This window comes from Eretmochelys imbricata, chromosome 10 (assembly GCF_965152235.1).
Source record: "Eretmochelys imbricata isolate rEreImb1 chromosome 10, rEreImb1.hap1, whole genome shotgun sequence".
Taxonomy (NCBI): domain Eukaryota; kingdom Metazoa; phylum Chordata; order Testudines; family Cheloniidae; genus Eretmochelys; species Eretmochelys imbricata.
In genome coordinates, this window is record NC_135581.1 from 9,600,017 (window position 1) to 9,617,589 (window position 17,573).

Below are 17,573 nucleotides of genomic sequence, written 5' to 3' on the forward strand. Positions count from 1 at the left end.
TCCTCCTGCAATTGAATAGAGGGGTCAGAGGGGTAATGACCTTGTGTTTCCAGGGTCTCCGGGCGCTGAACCATACACTAAAATCCACTTCCAAAAAGATGCTCCAAATATTGTAATCCCCCCCCCCCCCACGCCCCCGCCCTCATTGCAACAAAAACAGACCCAAGGGATTGCGGACAACAAGGGGTAACAAGAGTGGGGCTGTCAGGGCTTCTGCTGAAAGAACGCCTGGTTCAGTGGGGAATGGGTCCAAGAGCCTAGCAGAGAGAGTTGGGGCTCACTTGTACGTGGATGGGAACTCAGCTAAGGAGGAAATTAACATCTTTTTGAACCATTCCTGCTTTATTGAGAGGCTGAAGTGCTCGGTTATAAAACCACACTACTCCTTTGCCAACTAAACTGACCCTGTTCTAATCTCTGTGTCCCCTGACCTTGCCACCGCTCCTCCCTATTCTTCCTCCTATTGGCACCTCTCCTCTGTCAGCCCGCAGGCCAGTACTCTCCCTGTCAGACCTCCTGTCTGAGCCAGGATTGATTGATTGATTGGCAGTGCTGAGGGAGCCCGAGTGAGACAAACACGTTCATTCAGCGTAGCTTTTTAATTCTCCGGAGGGGCAGAGATTCATCACCCCTGCCATCACACCTCTAGCCCAAACCTTTGTCCGGAGAGTCATATTTCTCTCTGTTAGCAGCCTCCTCCCCTGTAAGCCCCCCATCCCATTCCCATAGCCCCCTTCCATCTTTCCACGCTCTCCTCTGCTGTGGCTTGAGCCATCAGAAGGCCTGATAGCCAACACGGGGGGCTGTTTGTTAAGCCATTTAGGCCCTCAGACCCTCCCAACCTGCATTAAATGTAATTTACAGAGCCAAACTAAAAGGCTGCAAACAAAGGTTGAATTCTAACAGGCCTCTGGGTCTGTTGCTAAGTGATGGAATTGGCTTTCATACAGAAAACAAGGCCGTTCTTTTTCTTTCTCTTCCCTCCTTTCCCCTTGTGCGCCAAGAGAGATTCTACTAATAACATTAGCTTGCTTGCGCTGAGTGGACGGTGCGTGAATGTTTAGACCTTTTAAGAAAGAGAAAGCAGGCTTTAGTTGGCTAATCTGTAGTATTTGGCAAGTAAAATGCAGGTATTTAGTACTCGGCATTGGTTGCCAAGGAAACAGACCTAAGCTTTTCCTCTGTGCATAAGTGATTGAATTTTGTATGCGCTCCATGCGTCATGTTCATATAGATGGACAAAATGGGCATTCACAGACCGGGACAATCGCTGGCTTGTACAGAAACGGGACTGTCCCCTTATGGGAGGGGGAGTTGTGTAAGCAAGAATGAGTTGCAGGGAGGGGGTTGGTTTAAAAACAATAAAAATAAAAAGTAAAAGCCCAGCTATAACTAGTGGATCTGAAATAATATAGATGGCTAAATAAATAAAATAAGTTCTGCAAATGAAAAGGCTGGTTGGTGGGGGAGGGGGGGGTGCCAAGGAGGGAAAACAGCCCGAGAGGCCATTAGCGAAAGTTCTGTCCCAATTCCAGCTGCCAGAAAGACGGCCAGGCCTTGATTAAAACTAAATAAATCAAAAGGGCTCTGAATGGAAAAACCTGGGCGATTGGGTTGCGGGTGTGTGTATGTTGGCTACGTTAGCAAGCTCTTAAAATAATCCCAACCCTGAGATCAACTGGCGTTGGATCACAGCACAGTGTTTAGCTGTAGATGAGCAGAAGCCATACTTAAGGTGGGATTGCTTACCCCCCGTCACCCCCCCAACCCATGCTGTCAGCTAACTTGCTGGATGTCCCTGGAAAAATCCATCTCCCCTCCTCTCTTTTCCCCCTGCTCTGCCTTCAAAGACCATCAGACAATCCCCGGGGTGTTGCCTGTTTGAACATGGGGAGGAATGATGGTTTTCCCAGGACAGCAGGGAGAAGCATGAGGGCATGAAGCAGCTCAGCACAGAATGCCACTGGAGTGTAGCTTTTTACAAGCCAGAGAGAGGATCCAAATGCCCTGCCCATCAGCCCGTCCCAACAGGGCCTGTGCGCGCAAACTGTGCTCCTGAGGGATTCTGCCCCGGAGGGGGCCTGTCTCTGTCCTCTGAGAAGTCACTCACGGGGGCAGCAAAGAGGATGCTGCTCTTTTCACTGGGGCATGAGGCTGCCATCTCAGCCTCTGTTCCATGCCAGCCTCAACCCCACTGGGCCGGCCTTTGAGAAGCGTGTGGAAGCCATTAAAACTAGGGAAGGGGTGGTTAATGGGTGCCAGAAGCTGGCATCCAGCGTGATCTGCCAGCTCAAGGAAGCAGCGGCCTGTAGAAGCTAGTGTCCATAAAGTGCAGTGTCCAGCCACGCTTTGAGCCGTATGCTGGCACCATGTAAAGGCCCCTTGAGAAGGCTGGTTGAGATGCTCGAGAATCGGGCGTGTGCCTTTCCGCCTGATGCCCACTGGAAGCAAGCAGGGGGAGAAGGTGGGGGAGATGTTGTTGTTTCACTACAATATTTTTCCTGACAGTAGAAGCTGAGGGAATTGGAATCTTGACAGCTAAAAAACACAGGCTGTCCAGGTCTGCGGAAATACACAGCGGAGCCTTTCCTTGAAAGGATCCTTGTCAGCAGAGTAGACTTGATGTTAAGAGATGCTTCCTGGTGCACCAGTCCCAGCCAGAGGGGCCTTGGGAAAGGGATGTAAATGGACAAAGGTGCGGTTCTGTGAGGCAGTGCAGCATGGCTGCAAGCCGCCCTGTTTCAAGGGAGGCAGCTATTAGGAGTTTGGACCGCCGCCGTGAGTGGGGCCTCACCAAGGCCAAAGCTGGGCCTGCTAAAGGGGACCTGCGTGTGTCTGGTCAGGGGAACAAGGAGGCATCATAGAATATTAGAAGAGACCTCAGGAGGTCATCTAGTCCCCCCTGCTCAAAGCAGGACCCACATCAACTAAATCATCCTGGTGCCATTGATTTACTGGGAACCGGGATGGGCTTTATTAGCCCCCTCCTACCAAAAAAAAGGTACTAGGCAAGGGCAATAATGAAGTGCGTGTTTGTGAGAGTGTAGGGTTGGGGTGGGGATAAGAGGCATAGGCAAAAGCTTTAGAAAAAGGGGTGGAAAATGTAAGGCAACCTGAGCTAAAATACCCTTGGGTCACAGGAATTGCCAGACTAGATCAGCCCTGATGTCCGTCTAGTTTCCTGTCTCTGACAATGGCCAGCACCACATGCTTCAGAGGAAGGTGCAAGAATCCCCACAGTAGAGCAGGACAGCCTGTACCCCGTGAAGGTCTCGTCCTAATCCCTAACAGAGATTGTCGAACAGCCTGAAGCAGGAGGTGGTTATCCCTTCCCGAACTCTTCGTTTGCACTCGTCGTTAGAACTCTGGGTACTCTTGGGTAAGTGTCCAGTGTAAGTGCCCAGTCCCTCGTTGGATCTTGCTATCTTATCCTAGGCCCTAGTGCTGCAACACCTCCCTGTGTCTGGGTAGAGTCCCTTTGAAGTCACTTGGATTCTGTGCAGAGACGAGGGCTTTATGCTAACAGATTGCACTGCAGGATCAAGGCTGTTGCTTCTCTGATGGCTATTGCTTTTCTGGAGTATCTGTGTCCTAGCTCTCTCCCAACACATGTTGTTGGGCACAGAGTGCTTTTATCAGAGTGGATGCATGCATAAGGTCATAGATTTGTAGACTGTAAGGCCAGAGTGGACCATTGGGATCATCTGGTGTGAACACCTGTACAGTACAGGCCAAAGAACCTGACCCCAGGATGGCTGCTATAGTTCACGCAGATGTTGTGAGCTTTGTGCAGATCGCATAGAATGAAATGCAGTCTGGACTTTGTCTTTAAGAATCAGTTCTTCTTGGACTTACCTCCCTTCTCTTCTACCTTGGCAGACGATTAAAGCAGGAGAGTGGAGGGGACAAACTTAACTAAATTCAGTTGCTTGAAAGTACATATTTCAAACCACACAGGACTGGGACGGGAATAGTGTGAGAAAATAATCCCCAAACCCCAGGGTCCCCATTTAGATAGTGTATTTTGATTGTGTCTCTGATCAACAGACACATTTAAGTCCCTGCTCCCAGACCCGTCACTTTAGCTGATTTTATTAGCTACTTGGGGGCTTAGAGCTGCAACCCTTTGGTGACCCTTTGGTGGGGACGGTGGCCTTTCAAACGCGGGTGCGGAGGGGAGAGGACTTGGCACGTCTCAGACCGGAAGAGGGCTGCTTGTCTTTTCAGGGACAGCACCTGTATTAACTGCTGATTGTTTGTGTCTTAGGGCATGGCCGCTCAGATGATGACTGCGGGGACGACCGCACCCGCCAGAGAGACAGTCACTTCCTGGCTGGGCGTTTGGAGCGAGACCAGGAGAAGCTACTCAGGTGAGGTTCTGTGTTTTGCTCCTTCAGGTGTGAACTAGGCCGTCTTCCAGTGCACATGGGCTTGGGGATGCACCTAGCGACTCATGCTTGAGTGCCTGGCCTTGTACCCTCTTGAGTGAAGTCACAGATGTAGCCAGCTGTGTGGCAAGCACTCGTGTTTGGGCAGAGTCAGCACTTCTGGTGCAGCTCTCCCCTGGGTCAGCAGGGAGCACTGGACTTTAGGACCCCAAGGACAAAGACCAGTCCTTGAGTGGGCTGGGAATTGGGAGTGTAGGGGGGACCTAGAATGCATCCAAACCTGCAGGCATCGTTTGTGTGTGTCTAGAGCTGCCCGAATCAGCAAACAAAAGTATTCTTTCAAACATCCCCACAAGGACTGAAACTCCATGAGACCTTGGGGCACAACCCATAGCTGCTCCAAATGAGAGGCAAGGTGGAGAGAGATGGCTCCGGGTTGACAGAGGAACAGGACCAGCGCAGGGAACGCAAGCTGAGCCTGCTATTAACCTTCCTCTTTATTCTAAGGGACCCCTGGGCACTGTGTGTGTCCTCCTGGTCTCTCTCTGCGTCTCTCATCCATACTTTGAAGACTGATTCTTGAGGGTTCCAGTAATCTCCAGATGCACTCTCCTCCTTCCCCTTCTTCCCCAGTGCTCTGGTTCATCGCTAATTGACATCCCTTGTGTGCTTCTCAGTCTGTTCCTTTGCCCGTGCAACATGCCCAGTGCTGAGATTGGCTCTAACGATTCTGTTTTTGCCCCCCAATGCCCAGAGAAAGCAAGGAGCTGGCGGACTTTGCCCGGCTGCATCCCTCCAGTTGTGCCACAAATGGTTTGAACTCCAACCTCATGGTGACGGGGGGGCCAACCCTGACTGGCTCAGGGCGCTGGTCTGCTGACCCAGCTTCACATTTGGCAGCTCACCCGTGGCTACCCCGGACGGGCAGCCCTTCCATGTGGCTAGCTGGCCATCCTTATGGTGAGTCTTTCTGGGAGAGGGAGGGTTGCGTGAAGCTCTTGACTTACCCATAAGAATAAAAGAGGAACAGGGTTGCTGTGACCGACCATGGTGATTAACGGCACCTCCCTGATTTCAAGAGGGATGTTTCTTGAAAAGACCCCTCTGAAAATAACCTGCAGTATCGCATGCACCTGTAGGTGCTGTACGGCTGCGTCCCTGTGGGCAGCTGGACATTCTAGTGTCCCTTCTCTCTCCCTGTCCCCTCATTTGTCCATGTCCAGTGCATGAATGTCTACAGGAGCCCTTGTTGATTGTCTGACCTGAATTTTGATGATGATTCTCCTTCTAGGACTTGGCCACCCATCCTTGCATCAAGGCATGACTCCAGGCTTCCCCCCTAGTATGGCGGGTGCTATCCCTTCTGCCTACCAGTTTGCCAGAGATCCTCAGTCCGGGCAGCTAGTTGTGATCCCCAGCGAGCACCTGCCACACTTCGGTAAGCACTCAAAGAAGATGATTCAGGGGTCCTGTCTTGAAGGAAAATAACCCAAAGCTCAGTGGGGACAAAACAAGGGATGTGATCTACCCATGGTAACAGACCATGAGTGTACATGTCCAGTATCTAGTAAGAGATGCTGGAGTTTAGAACCTTTGCTCAAGGGCTCAAGTGATAGATGTCTGTCCAGAAGGTGCTCCCTGGCACCTCCCTGTTGTAAGTTTTTCAAGAATAAAATTCTCGGGCAGGATGTGTTTTTTTGTTGAGGCGGGGGCGCTGGTGGTGAAGCTGCATGGCACTGGTACATTGATGGGCAGTGTGGAGGTATTTGTCCAGCTATTAATTCTTTGGACAGCTTTGTGCAAGCCTTGTAGACTATCTCCTTTCCCAGCTTGACGATCTCCTACCGCTCAGTTCTGAAAATGGTCCATTCTGTGGCCCAGCAGGATGGGCTCTGCAGGCTGTGAAGATCTGTGGACCATAGAGTAATAGAAATGTAGGGCTGGAAGAGACCTCAAGAGGTCATCTAGTCCAGCCCTCTGCGCTGAGACAGGATCAAGTATACCTAGGCCATCCCTGACAGGTGTTCGTTCAGCCTGTTCATAAAAACCTCCAGTGATGATGGGGATTCCACAAGCTCCTTTGATAATAGCTTGGGAACTGGGGAAAATACCTGTACCAGGAACTGCTGCTGCTGCAGAGCCTGGGGAAAGATTTGCCACCAGTGCGGTGTCTGGCAGTGTTCTGTAGAGGCTATCCGGTTATTAACATATTTGCAACTGCTGAAATAATTTACGCCAGTTCTTCAGCTACAACACTGTCTTCCTTATCATCTCTTGTAAAGCCCTGTGAGGCTTGGGGCCTGGCTGTCTGAGAGACTGTAGTTGGGGTCAGCTGGGGGCATTCAAGCTAACAGAGCTAGATTTAAATGCAAACGTGATGGCGCCATGGAGCCTTTAAGAGTAGGAGGCTCAGCTATGGAACTTCCTTTGCCTCACTGGTCCGACACAGACGAGGTTAGCTGGCCTTTACGGCATGGCCAAGACCCTCTTGTTGGGTGTTGTCTAGATGTGGTGGGGCAGGAGAGTGTGTGTGAGGGGAGAGTTAAGGAGGGGGCGGTACTTGTATTTCTGTGTGAGCTATTAAATTAATCACCATGCAATCTGGGGAGGGAGTGCAACATAAATCTACAACGAATATTAAACTCACCTCTACAGCTGCTCCATGCACTCCGGTTTTATCCGTTTTATCAGCATGGTTGTGATTGCCTTTGTGTCTTCCCTTGTTCCCTAGCTGAACTAATGGACCGGACGCCCCCTCTCTGGCCTGCGATGTACCCTCCGACGAGAAGCACCCTCCAGCATGCTCACCAGCTCCAGCTGCTGTCTCATCAGCAACTGCTCCGGCAGCACGAGTTGTACATACTGCAGCAGCAAGCTGCCCATGCCATGGAGCTCCAGAGGAATGCGCAGCTGGTGGTACGTTCTAAGGGCTGTGGCAAGCAGGGGGGACTCCCCTGTTTTAAAGTGAACCAACCTCAAAGTCTGTGTTCTTGGGAGAGCAAACTTCAGCAACCTGCCTGTTTTGCGTGTCCCCTGTGTTGAGAGGAAGAGATCTCCTTAGTAATTCCCAGTCCCTAAGGGAACCTCAAGTTCTGGGGGCATTTGGCATGTTCTAAAGAGCCAAGTTCAGATTTTGAACATCCCTGAAGGTGAAGGTGTTAGGAGGCAGGGTTTTGGGGTGGGACCATGTAAGCCAGGGGGTCAGCTCACCAGCCAGTACTGCTTCTAGCAGCAACAGAAGTTCAGATTGTCATCCTACAAATGAGCCAGCGTAGACTCTGCTGTAAACAAAGCTTTCATAGACTGGATAGTTCCTTCCTTCCTTCCTGAGACCCAGGACCCAGTATTGCCAACCCCAAATGTTCAAAAATCACGAGTCAGGCCCCAGAAATCATAAGATTGGCTTATAAGGCATGAGATTTTTATAAAAATATGTTTGGGGGCTTTTTTTAGTTGCCTTCTTGTTTTTGAACTTTTAAGGTGCATGTTTTCCAAATTAAGACTTTAACGCTAGAAACTTCCTTTTTGTTTTTAAATGAAAGCTGAGATTCTCACATATTTGTGTCACTCCAGGCACTTTAAGAAAAACTTGTCACAAGATTCATGATAAAAGTCACAAGAGCTGGCAACACAGACCTGTTGCTTGGCCTCTCCTAAAAACCTCTTCCTGTTAAAGCATTTACCTCTGCTCTCTGCAGGTGTCTCCTGCCAGACCTTCCACCTGCCTTTCGCAGAGAACCATTCCCAGGTCCTGTTCCTGCATTTCCATCCCTGACTGTGAGGGTTCCTTTTATAGGAAGTCCTGCTTCTGGTCTTGTTTAGTCTTGTAGGACCTTTTTGCTTTGTAGATTCTAACCTGATACCCTAAGAAACATCCTCTCCTGACGCCCGTCTCTGTTTCTTGCAACAGGAGAGGTTAAAAGTAAATGAGCAGCGAGCAGACATGGAAGAGAAGGTTACTAAACGGAGCCTGGACAATGCAAAATCAGGCCTTTCCTCATCCACATCAGGGCTGCTGCACCGAAAGCCACCTGTTCTGTCTCCAAGCTGCTCCGCCTCCTACAGCAAGGCTGTGAGTCCACCTCCCCTGTCTCCCAGGGTCTCGCCCGTATCTGTGCTCAAAGCTGAGGTTATCAAAAAGATGGAGGAACCACCTACGCAGCCGGCCTACTCTTATCCTGCCACCCCAAGCTCCCACCCTTCCAGCCCACCCCCTGCCTCTCCGCCCCCTGCCCCTGCCATCCCTCCAAAAGAAGAGGTACCTGAAAACGTGGAGAAGAAAGACTTGGAACTGGAAAAAGAGGCTCCCAGTCCTTTCCAGGCTTTGTTCCCAGGTAAGAGAGCCCTGCTTTGGAAGAGCCACCTTCTGTTTGTGCCTGGCTCGCTCTCTTTCCTCCTCTCCTTGGCTCTTTCCTGCCTCAAACCCTCCCCAAGAGAAGACCAGGTAGGGCCTTCTTAAAGGAAGGCTAATGTGAAAGGACCAGTCAGCACTTGGCAAGTGTGGTGCTAGGATTGATGCATGACATAGCACTATGGGGAAGCCTGGAGCTTTGGTCCTGTATCTTGTGTTCTTGTCTTTCCTTGGGAGGGGTTAGTTCCTCAAGGTTGCAGTCTATTGGGGGAACAGCATGGAGGAGCCCAGCATGGATGGAGTGGAGGCTGAAGTCTCCTCTCGCCCCAGAAGTGGGTTGGGTGAATCTTTTGGTCTTGCATCTTGGAGGAGGGTGACATCTTGGGCAGAAGGAAAGTCCAACAAGCAACAGCCACTGAGAAGGGTTAGAGGTTGGCAAGGGTGAAGTTGAGTAATCGTGTACCTGCCCCGGGAGATGAGCCCCACTGGCACCAGTCACTGTGTATAGTATTCCTTTGGGTCTCTTGCAGAGATTCCGCCAGGATATCCATTCCAGTCCCTTCCTGCGTCCTTTGGAAGACATTATCCCTACCTCCTTCAGCCCACCGCGGCCTCTGACGCGGACGGCCTGGCTCCCGATGTTCCACTGCCTGCAGAAGGGTCTGAGCACATGGAGCTTTCTCCAGAGGTCAAGCCCATCCGCCTGTCTCCATCCAAAATGCTAGAGCCTATTCAGGCTACGGCAGAAGAGGAGTCCTTGGAAGACCGGGTGAAAACGGAAGTGGAACTGGACGAAAGCCAGGGAGCTATCTGCGAGCAGGACATAGAGGCTCTGAACGCGGCCTCCTCCAGTGCCGTCCCAGGACAGAACATGGACAGTTGCAACCTCCTGTTGCACCAAGATGAAGCTCTGAGAGCTTTGGAGCAGGAGCAAGAGTCCCTCCAGAACTGTCAACAAGCGTACCAGGTAGCCGTCTGCCCTGCAGAAACAGAGGCAGCAGCTGAAGCTGGGAGCGGGGCGGAAACCTGTTCTGTGCATATGGACTACGATGACTCCCTACCGCACCCGGATAGTGAGCAGCCTGGGCTGGACCTGGCACCCCAAAGAGAGGAGCCTTCTCTAGCCATGGAACTGCAGAGCAGCGACTTGCCCCAGGGGGGAGAGTTTCCTAGCCTGCCTTCGGATGAGGGGCAGCAGGGGTCGGAGATTTCCTTGTATGCAGATGAGGCGATATCCTGTCAAATCCCAGCTCTGGACATCAAGCCAGACGACCCACTGGCCGGCATGAATGCCTTAGTGGCTGCCACAGAGCTGCCTCAGGCTTGTTCCTTGTTGACAACTGGCAATGGCATAACGCAAGCACAGGTAAACCTGGAGATGTCGCCCGGCCTGTCCCTGGAGCACTCCTTCCTGCAAGGGATCACTCTGCTGAGTGAAATAGCAGAGCTGGAACTGGAGAAGAGGAAGCAGGAAATTCAAAGTGAGTTGGGGAAGTGTGCTGTGTCTCCTACCCCTGCAGAGGCTGGGGACCTGGGTCTGCCAGAGCAGCGAGTGCTGCCTCCATAGACAGAATCCCCTCTGGGTAGGTGTGTGATGTATGTCTATCCTCAGCCTTAGCTGTGGTGTCATGGCCAGCAACCCCACAATGCTCCTGGAGTGAGCTTCCTTTATTGCTGATGCTCTAGGCTGAGTTGGGAATCCTGCTCCAAGAGGCTCAGCTGTGGGTGGTGTCTGGACTGTTCTTCCGTGTATCTGCACAGGTTACAGTATGGAAAAGACATGGTATAAAAGTGAAGGTGCACCTCACCCGTATGCTCTTGATGCTGCCAGATAAGCATCCCATTGGCAGCAACGGATTCTGCAGCCATTCAATCTTCTGCATAATGGGCTCCCACAGCTCAAAATGACTCTCATTCCATTGGATCTGACCTACCCCTGAGGCTAGATCTCAGGGGTAGGTCAGAGTGGCTGGCAGTGAAGCAGCTGAAGAAGTGCTAAGGCAGAGAAGAGGTTGTTGGCCTCTTTGATGACTATGGGAGATGTGCACTTGCCCTTGCTGAATGCTAAATCTTGAATTTTCTCCTAAGCAGGTCCGGAGAGTTGCCTGGTCCGACCGACGCTGGAGAGCTTGCTGGCTGCCAGCACCCATGTGCTAATGGAGGTTCTCTCAGCCCCCTTTATGGAGAGTCTGAAAACCATCCGGCTGCCGCGAGAATTGAATCCCAACAAAAAGTACAGCTGGATGCAAAAAAAAGATGAACCCGTAAGTAGCTCTTCCTGCTGAGCTTGACAGGACATTGTGAACCTACCTAAATGTTCCTCCTCTCACCACTCATCATTCACATAACGTTGTATTTCCCTATTGACATTCTTCTCAGTATGGCAAACCTAGACCTTCCTCCAGCCCTCCTGTGTTTGTAGCTGAGCAAAAGTCAATGTGGCGTGATTTAATTTCATTCCTTGTTTGTGTGTGAGCATCATTGATCTCATCAGGGAGGGACACAGCTTTAGAGACTGTGTTTGTAATACAGAGCCAGCAGGAGATCTTACACTCTTTCTTTGGCTGTGAGGACAAACAAAGATGGCGGCAGGCTTCCTCTCCTAGGAGATGGAGTTGCAGATTCTGTAGCACCCAGAGGGTTAGGGTTAGAGGCAGAACGCCCAAGGACATTTTCCCAGCAAACGGTAGCTACGTGTTTTTAAGGTTGGTTGTGTTTTGAGCCATATTTAAATCTGACATAGAGGAGAAAGAGTTCATTGGTTTATCCAGCCCTCTGGCCTTCTCACTTAAAAATTAAAAAAAAATAGAAGTTATCATTGGTGCCTCAATGTCTCCTAGCAGAGCAGGAGCCTTCTCATGTCAGGCTGAAACCTCCGGCACCAAGTGGGAAATTGATGAATTTGTATGAACCTCCGCACTCCTGCCTGATCTGCAAATCCCACTCCCGCTGGGAGGCTTTGGCCTTAGGGTTGCTTTCCTGAAGTCGCTCATTCGTCTGCCATAAAACATTTAATATTATTATGTTAAACCACAAAAAACCTACAATCAGCTGGTTTGGAATGACTCTAGAGCTGTGTCCTGGAGCGGAGAAAGGCACCCCCCTTCCAGGCCCTATACTGCATCCAGCACCTTTCCAACCAAGAAGGATGGGGAAGTGGCTCAGTTTAGATCCTGTCTATTCTGCCCCTTTATCAGCTGGAAGGGACTCGCTGCTCAGCAGTGGTGACCCCTTGTTCCCAGGGGCTGGCCAAGCTGCCTCTCCAGGGCTTGCAGCGCCTACTCACCTGGAGAGTAGGAATTTCCTCATGGTCTCCACATCATAGTACAGAGGACTGCTATGAGGCAACCTGGCCAGCCAGCTAGCTTGTTAAAGCTCCTTTCCTCAGAGGTTAGTATGCAACCTCCATTTGAAATATGACTCTCCTGCCAGTGATAAAATGAGGTAGGTCCCTTCCCTTGTGCAGGTAATATGCCACTAGTTGTCTAAATGGTTGCATCAGTGGAACATCTTGTCCCTTGCTGAGCCGTGGGACTGGGAAGCAATAATGCACTGGTGGCTGACATCTGCATCCCTCCTTCCCCTCACCACCTCTGCCTGTCTCGCCTTCCGCCCCAGATGTATTCCATCAAGTCTGCCATCGAGAACATGGATGCTATGGAGCTGGACTACAGGATGAGGCTGGCAGAGCTGCAGCGGCGCTACAAGGAGAAGCAGAGGGAGCTGGTAAAGCTGCAGAGGCGCAGAGACTCCGAGTAAGTCACACAGATTGCTTTGTTGTTGGTTTGTTTTTTTTTTTTTTTTTGGCTGGGCAACTTCTCTGCCTGCGGGTCCAGGAGAACGATCTCTTTCCCCGACTCCCCTCCAATGATGCTTCTGCCAAAGCTTTGCAAAGTGCTCCTAGGCTAGTAAAAAGGCAACCCAATCGCCGATGAATGCAACTGGGCATGCTTGGCGTCTCGGGTGCCGGTGGTCGGTGGGCGACCCTGTTAGGGAACCTTGGATTTCACGGCTCAGCTTAGCAGTTTGGTGCCAGACAACAGCTCTGGGTTGGCTTTTGGTGGTATAATTGATTTCGTTTTACTTTGCTGTTGCCTTGGCTAACAGTCAAGCGTGTGGTTTTTTTAAAGGGAAAAGCATGACGAGAAAAGTAGAAGCTTGGCAAGAAGAGGCCCTGGAAGGCCCAGGAAGAGGAAGCATGGATCAAGCGCTCTGTTGCCCCCTAAGGAGAGAGGGAAGAGTGACAGCAAGAGCGGAAAGTAAGGCTGGAACATGGGGAAGATGGGAATGTCAGGGTTGTTGCACCACGGGGACGGCATCTCGGACGCAGCGGGGTCCCTGCGTGGCGGTGTGCTGGCAGGGTGCCTCTGTGGCAGCAGGGTTACGGCGTGGCGTTGTGGTTGAAGTGTGTCTCTAGCCCCCTGTGGTGGCGTGCGCCTGTCACTGTAGCAGGAGGGCTGGCGCGGCGTCACGTTGGTGGAGTGTGTCTGGTGCCTCTCGGGGAGGAGAGTGAGCAGGCGATGGAAGGGTTCTGTGGAACGCTGAGCCCGGTGAAGAGTGGGGCAGGCGGACAGTGAGAGGAGCTGCCTGAGGCAGGGGCTGTGTCTTTGTATGCGTTCTGTACGGTGACTAGTACACGGTGGCCATCTGGGCGCCACTGCAATCCAGTGAATGTCAATCTATAGTGACGCTAATGGGTTTGATGAGAATGATTTTCACGAATCCGAATGGCTTCTGTTCTGTTTGCTTCCAGGGGTTTTTCTCCTGTGCTTCTGCCTCTTTCCTGGCCCCTACTCAGTGGGAGATGGTTTAGCCTGGCTGCTCTCTTTCCTGGTGTCCGCATCATCCTCTCCTGTGGTGCCCACTATTTGCAAGGCCAACAGGTTTATTTGGGCACCTTGCGCAAAGCCCCGTTGACCATATTTCTCTGCCCCACATGTTGTCGCTGGTTGAGTCTCTCACAGTGGTAGCTCAGCATGAACTGGCTTCCCAAGCTCTGCATTGTCTTGAGAAGATATTTTCAAAGGCCCAAAGGGGTATTAGTTGCCTAACTCCCATTGACTTTCACATGTCTTTGAAAATCTGCCTCCTTGGTATTTTGCTTCTGTGCTTTGATGGTTGGAAAGGCTTGGGATGTCCACATTTGTCTGGAGTTTTCTTGTGCGTGCATTTCCATTGGGGCCAGTTGTCATTGGAACTGTATGGAAGCCTTGCCCTGGAGGCTAAGCCATGCACGCAACCTGATCCTGTAAAGTGGTGTTGGTTTGGTTTTGGGTTGGGGGTTAGCAGGGGAATTGAGGTGGGGAAAAGAGGGCTCTCTGCGGCATCAGTGATTTTGCAGCCATGGCAGCCATGAGCTGGATCAGCAGGCTTAGTAGAAAGGCAGGGTTTTTTTGCTTCTACATCCTTAAGTGGTAATTGGCAATGATGGGGATGGGGAACTACAGACAGTGTGCAGGGTAGTTTCAAGAAGGCTTGGCAGTGGCTCTTTAACCATTGGCTCACCTCTCCATTCATCAGCTATCTGCTGAAACCAGATGGGGAGCAATGAGACCTGTCCTCCTTGTCTCACCTACTCTTTCCCTGCTCCTTCCCCCCAGAGCTTAGAAAGAGATTGAAGAATCAGACTGCAAGTTACTTTTAGAGAGGGACAGTCTAGGAAAAGTGGATGAACTATTCTGTGTACTAGTTAGTGTCTGTGCCTGAGACGTTTCCCCCCTCCCCCCGACCCTTTTTAAGTTAGTTTTTATCTCTGCTTTGCTGTCTACTCCTTGCTAAAATGCTCATCTCCCACGTGCTCAAGAGCCAGCATCTCAACCTGCATGCAGCCAGTACAACATCTTTCAAGTCCTGGGAAATGGGAGTCTCCTTAGATCTACAGAATCTTAAAAATTAAAGGTGGGAAAAGATCTACATGGTTGTCTCATCCATTCTTCCCCTCCTGGTCCTAACCAGAGCAGATGATTCTCTGCAGCTTTTTTTCCAGCGCGTTATCCAGCCCAGTGAGTGGGTTCCACCACTTCACAGGCATACGGATCTCTGACTTGTGCTGATATTCCAGAGAATGCAAAGGGAGTCACTGGCACTTCTGTTAATCAGACAATGGGATGGATTCTCAGCTGGTGTAGGTTGATGTAGCTCCACTGAAGCCAGTGGATTTACCCAAGCTGAGGATATAGCCCTAGGTGACCCGTGAGCGCCTTTAACCGGGGAGCGGACCTTGCTAGTGATGTGCCAGGAGGGAAGGGCGATCTCAGTGACCAATCCTTTGCCTGGCTTGCAGACTGAGCAAGTCCTTGCTGCTGTCCGAAGACTCTGAGACCGGCGAGGGGATGAAGAAGAGGCACAAAGGGGCCGTCCCTGAGGAGGATGAGGATGCAGACAGCAGTGGTGGGAAAATGAAAGGGAGGAGCCAGAGCTGGGATGACCATGATGCAGCAGCAAGCTTTTCAAATGAGGTCAGTACTCTTGTGGTGTGTGTGGGGGCTGTGCTCTAAAGGAAGAGGCTGCATGGTCTCATGGATGGGGCATTGGCTTGGAATTCTGGAGACTTATGGGGGTCTGTTCCTAGCTCTGCTACTGCCTTGTTGTGTGACATTGGGGATATCACGTCACCTCCCTGAGCCACCATTTCCCCTCCCACCCTTAGCCTGTCTTGCTTGTGTAGATTGGATGCTCTTTGTGGCACAGACAGTCTCAGACTACATGTGTCTGGACCTAGCATCCCCAATCTCAGCTGAAGCTTGTAGGTGCTTCTGTATAAATAATATGAGTATGCATCACTGTCCAAGAGGCTAGAGCAGGGATGGGCAAATTTTTTGGCCCAAGGGCCACATTGAGGTTGCGAAACGGTATGGAGGGCCAGGTAGGGAAGGCTGTGCCTCCTGCAACAGCCTGGCCCCTGCCCCCTCCCACTTCCTGTCCCCTGACTGCCCCCCTCAGGACCCCTGACCTATGCAAACCCCCTTGCTCCTTGTCCCCTGACTGCCACCTCCCGGGACCCCCCCCGTACATCCGGGACCCGACCACCATCCAACCCCCCTCTGTTCCTTGTCCCCTGACGACTCCCTCTTGGGACCCCCCTGCCACTTATCCAACTCCCCACCCCCTTGGCATGCTGCTCAGAGCGGCAGGGCTGGCTTATTGGAAGGCAGATGGGTACAAGCCGCGCTGCCCGGCAGGAGTGGTGGGCCAGAGCGCTGCCCGCATGGCGGCGTGACTGCGAGGGAGGGGAGACAGCGGGGGAGGGGCCGGGGGCTCGCCTCCGCGGCCGGGAGCTCAAGGGCTGGGCAGGACAGTCCTGCAAGCTGGATGTCGCCCGCGGGCTGTAGTTTGCCCACCTCTGGGCTAGAGAGAGAAATTGGCAGCAACCTAACAAATTTCAAAGCAATGTTCTTCGTGTTCTTGTTGGAATGATGTGTTCCTCAAGGCCGGTTTCAGAGTAACAGCCGTGTTACTCTGTATTCGCAAAAAGAAAAGGAGGACTTGTGGCACCTTAGAGACTAACCAATTTATTTGAGCATAAGCTTTCGTGAGCTACAGCTCACTTCATCGGACGCATACTGTGGAAAGTGTAGAAGATCTTTTTATACACACAAAGCATGAAAAAATATCTCCCCCCACCCCACTCTCCTGCTGGTAATAGCTTATCTAAAGTGATCACTCTCCTTACAATGCGTATGATAATCAAGTTGGGCCATTTCCAGCACAAATCCAGGTTTTCTCAACCCCACACGCAAACCCACTCTCTTGCTGGTAATAGCTTATCTAAAGTGACCACTCTCCTTACAATGTCAGACATTCTTGTTAAACCCTGGATTTGTGCTGGAAATGGCCCAACTTGATTATCATACACATTGTAAGGAGAGTGATCACTTTAGATAAGCTATTACCAACAGGAGAGTGGGGTGGGGGGAGGTATTTTTTCATGCTTTGTGTGTATAAAAAGATCTTCTACACTTTCCACAGTATGTGTCCGATGAAGTGAGCTGTAGCTCACGAAAGCTTATGCTCAAATAAATTGGTTAGTCTCTAAGGTGCCACAGGTACTCCTTTTCTTTTTCCTCAAGGCCGAATACAAAGTCCATTACACCTAGTCAGGATAATATTACTGCCTGCACAGTTACTTTAATTAGTACTGCTATTAATTGACTAAATTAAAAATATTTTGAAGTAGCAAGGCAATACTGACATTGTTAAAATATAACAGCATTGCTAGCTCTCACAATTGCATTACGAGTCTCACGATATCTTTTCCACTTTATGCATCCGATGAAGTGAGCTGTAGCTTACGAAAGCTTATGCTCAAATAAATTGGTTAGTCTCTAAGGTGCCACAAGTACTCCCTTTCTTTTTACGATATTTGGAGTTTTTCTTAAAGCCCCTGATCCTGGAGTCAAGTGATTACCCAAGACTCTCAGCTGTCATTTTTAAAAATAAGTACGTTTTTGGCCCTCATGTCTGTGCAGTAAAACTTGGATACATGCCCTGAGTGTACCCTGATGGTTCAAAATTCAGATGGCAAATAAAAAGAACCCAAAATGTTGTATTAATTTTTTTAAAAAACTCATGATTTTGGTATGCCTGGTACCAGGTACCACAAGGCAAAGCATACTTTCTGTACCACCTTGGGTGTGGCACATCCCCATGGAAATGCCCTTGGAACGTCAACCCTAAGGAGACTGTGCAGAGGCCACAGCCGGCTATGACAACAAAGGGGTTACGTCGTCCCTTACTAGGCCGTGTTGTTTTGGAGTGCCCAATGACCTGAGGTCAGGTTCGTCGGGAGAATCAAGGCTCAGGGGTAGTCATGTGGTCATTCTCTCTCCCTCCTC

The 17,573-nt window shown here is 50.9% G+C and overlaps 1 protein-coding gene across 3 annotated transcripts in view; it reads left to right on the plus strand.

The window, feature by feature from the left end:
• Positions 1 to 17,573, plus strand: part of TNRC18 (trinucleotide repeat containing 18) — an 87,084-nt gene that overhangs the window by 38,986 nt on the left and 30,525 nt on the right. For 2 of the 3 annotated variants that reach the window (XM_077829087.1, XM_077829088.1), the window contains 10 exons: positions 4,268 to 4,370; positions 5,143 to 5,348; positions 5,680 to 5,826; positions 7,120 to 7,304; positions 8,299 to 8,722; positions 9,270 to 10,220; positions 10,828 to 11,003; positions 12,358 to 12,494; positions 12,870 to 12,998; positions 15,023 to 15,197. In XM_077829087.1, coding sequence (XP_077685213.1) covers positions 4,268 to 4,370; positions 5,143 to 5,348; positions 5,680 to 5,826; positions 7,120 to 7,304; positions 8,299 to 8,722; positions 9,270 to 10,220; positions 10,828 to 11,003; positions 12,358 to 12,494; positions 12,870 to 12,998; positions 15,023 to 15,197 — 2,633 coding nt within the window. The remainder of the gene's footprint in view (positions 1 to 4,267; positions 4,371 to 5,142; positions 5,349 to 5,679; positions 5,827 to 7,119; positions 7,305 to 8,298; positions 8,723 to 9,269; positions 10,221 to 10,827; positions 11,004 to 12,357; positions 12,495 to 12,869; positions 12,999 to 15,022; positions 15,198 to 17,573) is intronic. The other variant, XM_077829089.1, reaches the window with a different exon arrangement.